This window comes from Chenopodium quinoa, unplaced genomic scaffold, assembly GCF_001683475.1.
Source record: "Chenopodium quinoa cultivar QQ74 unplaced genomic scaffold, ASM168347v1, whole genome shotgun sequence".
Classification (NCBI taxonomy): domain Eukaryota; kingdom Viridiplantae; phylum Streptophyta; class Magnoliopsida; order Caryophyllales; family Amaranthaceae; genus Chenopodium; species Chenopodium quinoa.
The window spans coordinates 6,621,779-6,628,240 of NW_018742738.1; the positions used below are offsets into that span (position 1 = coordinate 6,621,779).

The 6,462-nt window shown below is 41.8% G+C and overlaps 1 protein-coding gene across 1 annotated transcript; it reads left to right on the forward strand.

Annotated features, from left to right (window-relative positions):
* Positions 1–268: 268 nt before the first annotated feature.
* LOC110724049 (homeobox protein 2-like) lies at positions 269–2,626 on the forward strand. The gene is made up of 2 exons (XM_021903448.1): positions 269–809; positions 1,017–2,626. The coding sequence occupies exons 1-2, from the start codon at positions 269–271 to the stop codon at positions 2,624–2,626; spliced, it is 2,151 nt and encodes a 716-aa protein (XP_021759140.1).
* The last annotated feature ends 3,836 nt before the right edge of the window (positions 2,627–6,462 follow it).

A 6,462-nucleotide genomic window follows, 5' to 3' on the forward strand; every position in this document is an offset into this window, starting at 1 on the left:
GTGTTGTGATTGTGTATTGTTGTTGAGTCTATTCCATCTTATTCAAAAATACAAAAAGATTTTTCTTCTTTCTTTTAGGCTACACTTGTAGCCGCGTTACTAACAATTTCTTTTGAGCTTTTGCATGCATAGTAGAACTCGTGTTAGGTCCTTAGTTCCTTTGGATCCGGAAATATAAAGAACTCTTTCACGAAGAAGCATAGCCAACCGGTCTTTGAGTCTAAGTTCCTCAAGTGAAGAAGAGTTTGAGGAAGAAGAAGAGCAAGCCATGGGAGAGAATCCAAGAGTAGCTTTGAAGGAGTTGGGAATTCCCGGTGCTTATAGGTTTGAGAGTGGCATTGCTCCACCTACAACACCGGCAAACGATTTTGAAATTAGACCGGCCATTATTACTTTGATAGAAAGGAGGCAATTTAGTGGAGCCAAGAGTGAGAGCCCGTTGAATAACCTAAAGGAATTTGAGAAGTATTGTAATACTATCAAGGTGAACGACATTTCTCAAGAGTTCATTCGGCTAAAGTTGTTTCCTTTTTCTCTTATTGGTCGTGCCTTAGAGTGGTTGGATAAAGAGGTTAAGCTAAATTCCCTTAGGACATGGGATGAAGTCACCAAAGCTTTCTTGTCTCACTTTTACCCACAAAAGAAGACGGTGGAGCCTAGAGCCTTGATCCAAGGATTCAAACAAAGGCCTAATGAGAATCTCTATGAAGAATGGGAGAGGTACAAGGAGTACCAAAGTGAGTGTCCACATCATGGAATTCCTACCTATCAAGTGATACAAATTTTCTATGGAGGCTTGAGTGCTCAAGGCAAGTCATGCGTAGATGGAGGAGCCGGAGGTCATATAATGAATAGGACGGAAGAAGAGGTAGTTGTCATAATTGAGGATGTGGTGAGATACTATAGAGATTGGCAAGAAGGAGAGAGGGAGTCTACGAGCAAGAGTGGCTCGACGCTTTATTCGGTGGATCATCTCAACGCGATTAGCAACTTGTCTTCTCAAATTTCAAATCTAGGGAAGGAAGTGACGTCGATCAAAGCAAAGCTTCAGAGTGTTTCTACGAATTCATTGAGTCTTCCCTCCCAATCCAAAGGGAGAGGTACACTTTCTAACTCTTCTTCTTCTACTTCCAATAACATGCCAAGTGGTTGTCTATTTTGTGATTCTTGTGGATCTTATGATCATGATTCTTCCATGTGTTTTCAAACTTTTGTTGATGGATGTGATGATGTTGAAATTAATGAATGTGAACATGTGAACTTTGTGTCTAATTTCAATGGTGGTCAAAGGTTTGATGGACCTAAGAATTTTAGTAATAGGAATTCTCACCCCCAAGGTGGTTTCGATAACTACAACAATGGAGGCTATAGGAACCAAGGAAACCAAGGTTTTCGAGGTAACTATAACAACCAAGGCTATAGTAATCAAAACCAGAGCCATGGGTATGGTAACCAAAGTCAATCTCAAGGCTTTGGTAATCATTACCATAATGGTGGCAATAATAAAGGCCGTGGCAATTGGAACAACAACCAAAATCGGGGAAGTTTTCAAAATAATAACCAAAGGGGACCCCCACCAGGTTTTGCTCCAAAGCCTCAAGGCAATGGTGAAAATTCTTATTCCCAACCATCATCATTTAAGACAAATTTGGAAGAAATGATTGATAACCAAACCAAGATCATCAACACATATATGGCGGTGAGTGACAAGAAATTTAATGAGATGATGACTCATAACAAAATGCTTGAGACACAAATAACCCAACTAGCCAACATTATAAAGGATTGTGCTAGTCCATCCTCTTTGCCTTCTCAAGGATTGGAACCTAAGAAACCCGTTTATTCTATTACCACTAGGAGTGGGAGAGTTCTTAATGAGGGAGCTTCTAGGTCCATTGAGGAGGATGAGGAAAGGAGTGACCCAAGAGTGGAAGTTGAGAAAGTTGAGTCTAAGAGTGTGAGTTATGAGGATGTGCAAGAGCAAAAAAGGAGTAGTGAGAAAGAGCGTGAGGAAGTGCGGAGACCCGACCTCCCAGACCCACAAAAATTCTTGAGGCACAAAATTGATGAGCAATTTGGAAAGTTTATTGCTATGCTCAAGGAAGTTCACCTTTCTATCCCCTTCACCGATGCAATTACCCAAATGCCTAGGTACTCTAAGTTCCTTAAGGAGATTTTGAGTGGGAAGAGAATGTGCAATGAAGTTGATTCGGTTGAAGTTGGGAGTTGTTGTAGTGCTTTGATTCATAATGAGTTGCCCAAGAAGATGGAGGATCCGGGAAACTTCTCTATTCCATGTGAGATCAAAAGGAAAATGTTTAATAATGCTTTTTGTGATCTTGAAGCAAGTGTGAGCGTCATGCCTTATTCAATTTTCAAGAAACTCGAGCTAGGTGAGCTACTCCCATCTAACATAACCCTTCAATTGGCCGATCGGACTACTATGATTCCAAAGGGGAGAGTTGAGGATGTTCTTCTTAAGATAGGAGGGTTCACTATTCCCGTTGATTTCATTGTGCTTGAGATTGCGGAAGATGACCCCTATCATTTTAGGAAGACCTTTCTTAGCCACTTCGGGAGCCTTAATAGATGTGAAAGGAGGCCGTATTACCTTGAGAATTGGTAAGAAAGAGGAAAGCTTTGAGTTGAAACCAATGCATGAGTCTTTGTCTCTTGTGCAAGGAATTATGTGTGCTAATTCCCCTCGCTCTATTGATAATGTGTGCATGATTAATTCTTCAACTAACGATGTTCTTGAGAATTGTGATGATGTTCTTTCAAGTTTTGATGGCAAGAAGGTTAGTGAAGAGAAAATGATGATTCCCAAGCTTAGGGACGAGGAGGAAGTTGAAATCCCTCATTGGTTTGAGCTCTATCCTCAAGATGGAAAGGATGCTTCCATGAGTATGGATGGTGAGAAACCATCTACAATAAGAAACAAGACAAAGAAAAAAGCTCGTGATTCTAAGAAGAAGCGAGAGAGAAAGAAGTTACGGAAAGAAAAATTTGCAATTGAAAAGTCTTTGAAGGAAGTTTCATCAAGCAACAACAAGAGGTTGCTAGAAGTTGAAAAAGAATTTGCTCTTTCCGCTACCTTGAAGAAGATGGTGTTCTTTGACCCTCCATGATTTGGAGGAAGGTTCGAGCTTAGGACCATAAGCAAGCGCTTCCCGGGAGGCAACCCTGAGATTTCTAACTTTTCTTTTTTATTTTTGAATTTCTCTTATTTTTCCTTCTTTTATTTTCTTTTCTTTCACTTTTCTACTTGATTGGATTTGTAGGTTGCATTTTTGGGATTGGATTTCATTAAGTGAGCATGAAGAATGAGAAGGTGTTTTGCGGTTTTTGATGTGATTATACTCGATTTTATTGAAATTTGAGGTAAAAGGGTAAGAATCTTGGTGAGTTAAGTTAGGGATTTTGTGCTTTAAAGTTGAAGGAAGTTTGCACTTGGTGGGTTCTTCTGGTGGGTTCATGAAATTCTAGTTTTGAACCCACTAATACGGGATTTCGCTACTGCTTATGTTGGTGTTTATCATCATCATTATTCGTGTACCCACCAAATGAATGCACCAAGAACTTAAAAAAAAGAAGAAGAGAGAGCTTGGCTGGGCTCAGGTGCGGGCGCGCACGCACTTGGTGCGGCCGTGCACCTGGCTGGTGCGGACGCGCATCTAGCTGGTGCGGCCGCGCACCTGGCTGGGTGCAAGCGTGCACCTGGCTGGTGCGGGCGCGCATCAGCCCGTGCTTCCCCTTTATCTTCCTTACTTCCTTTCTTCTTTCATTTCCCCTTATTCCTCCTTCATAGCTTCGACCCCCATCATCCTCAAACCCTCAAGACTACACCACTCACTTCAACAAATCATCAAAATTTCAACTCAAATCACTCAAATTTTCACTTCAAATTCACTAAGACCTACATTTTCATCCAAATCATCAAATTCATACTACTTTAATCAAATTAAACCTCCAATCTCTCTCATCCATACCTGGGTATAATTTGAGGTTTTTCTATTTGGTGGAAATTGGTGGTTAAAAGTGGTTCAATCTTGCTTCATATATGGTATAATCATCTTCTCTAGCTTTTAATTGCTCAATTATGTCATATATTTGCATGTTTTGATTTGTTCATGAGCATGAATAGTGGTAGTACCAACTTTGATGTTTTTTATGATTGATATTGGTTTTTGGTTGATTATTTGAGTTGTTTGTCATTTGATTTTACCTCACATTGTGTTATTCGTTGATTTTGTAGCATTTGTGAGCAATTTTGTTGAGAATTTTGGAATTTAAATTTTGGTAATTTGGGTAGTAAGGTGCTATTGTGGTATTGGTGGTTCTTCTTGTGATTGTTGATTGTGTGGGAAGAAATTGTTGGATGTTTGGTGTTGTTTGGTAATTTAGATTGGAATTGTGATTTGTGGATATTGAAGTTCTTGGTTGGAGATTTTGCGGATTGTTGTGGGGAATTTTGTTATTGGTTTTTTGTGATCCTTGCACTTGAAGTTCATCATGTCGAGAGTCCTCAAAAACCTTGTTAAGAAACGCAAAACAAACACCTCCACTGATGAACCTACCCCAAGCACATCCACCTCCAAAACACGCAACCCTACTCCACCACCCAAAAGAAAATTCCACGATAAAAAACACAAGAACCAGTACCATAAATTAAAAGAAAACCGCTCCCTTAAACCCACGAGACACTACTTCTAATCCGACATGTCCGCATTGGGGATCGATGAGGATGTAAGGGAGTTGTTGATCAACCTACGAATGGGCACATTCATCTCCCGTAGCTACCGCACCTATGTTGAGCCCACTCTCGAGTTCTTTGCTTCGGTTGAGATAGTTCCCGTAGATGGTCAATATAGGGTTCAATTCCAAATTTTCAACAGCTTCTTCGACCTCTCCTTAGAGCAATTCAATGCCGCTCTAGATTTTGATCCTCATGGTGACATTTTGGATCTAGAGCCTTATATTTTTGAGGAGTATGATCAGGATTCTTGGTGGGACGATATCTCCGGAGGTGGTGAGTTTGTCACCAAGCGGGCCAAGATTAGCAATGTCTACCAACCTTGTCTTCCGGTTGTTCACCGTCTTTTGGGGTACTCGGTTTTCCCCAAGCAAGAGTTGGGCAAGATGAGGAAATTGGGCTCAAAATTCTATGGTTGGCCACTATAGGAGAATATCGTGGCCGGTTGAACTTGGGGTATATTTTTGCCACTTATTGTGTAGCCTTGCAAGACTAGGACACCGGGGAGATACCTTGTGGGGGAATGGTCACTAGACTCTTGACCAACCTCCACCTTGATCATAATTTGCCTTATTACAAGCCGATTGGAGATGCCGACTCCGTGTACCTTGATATGAAACAATTGGGGCAAATTCAATTTATCTCGAAGCATTATGAGGAGGGGCATTATGAGTAGCTTCGGGATAACAAGCATTGGTGCTACCTTCCCAACCCATCTTTGACATCTCTCCACCGGACGGACACCCCTAATGTGTGGCATGTCCCTAAGAGCTTCCGTCGCCCATTCTTTGACTCCGATGAGGAGGAAGAAGAAGAAGAAGAAGAAGAAGACGAGGAAGAACAACATCAACGACAACAACAACAACAACAACATCAAGGGCAAACGCAACAACCTCAATTTTCTAGCTCCGACTTGGAGGCCCTTAGTAACCAAATGAGTGGGTTAAAAATCCTCTTGGAGGGCATGTATGACCAAGATTTTGAGGCCCTCTACTCCCAAATGCGAGGTATTTTTGAAATGCAACAAGGTATGTTCATTCAACAACAACAACTTTATGATGCGGAGGTTAACCGAGGGAGCATCACTCCCTCGGTTAACTATCCTTACTTTCCGCCCCAGCAAGGTCCTATACCTTCGCATGGGCATCCTTATTGGCAAGGGCCTTTAGAGCCCGGTACCGAGCCCCGTTCTTACCCGGACGAGCATGGTAACTACGATTACCGTGCTCCCGGAGGGTATGACTATAGGGGTGACCCTAATTACCCCTATGTGCACCCTAACCATCCATTTGAGCTCACCTTGCCCGAGAAATTCACACCTCTTGCCCCTTGGCAACAAGATAACTTCAAGGGGCATTATGGTTGGCCCAAGGGATTCATCGGAGGTTAGGCTCCTTACTCACCCCCAACCTTCGATGACTACATGGGCCACAATGATTCTAATGAGGCTGGGCCAAGTGGTGGTGGTAATGATGAGGCTTAGTTTCCTCTCTTTTGTGCCTCTTACCTCCATCCCTTATGTTTATGTTCTTGATTTGTATTGATTGGGATGTTGAGATGTATTCATGTTTAGCTTGGGGGAACTTCTTTGTATCTCGGTTGCCAATATTTGTGTTGTTGCATACCTTGAATTTTATTCGCCTCTTGCATGATGGTTTTCTTGTCTTGGTCTCTAGTCTTGTTGATGCTTGTTGCTAGTCCCATGAGTT

Coding starts and splice junctions, on each gene's coding strand:
- LOC110724049 (XM_021903448.1), top strand. CDS start 269: ATGGGAGAGAATCCAAGAGTAGCTTTGAAGGAGTTGGGAATTCCCGGT. Junction 810..1,016: donor TGGAGGCTTGAGTGCTCAAG/GCAAGTCATGCG, acceptor TTTCAAATCTAG/GGAAGGAAGTGACGTCGATC.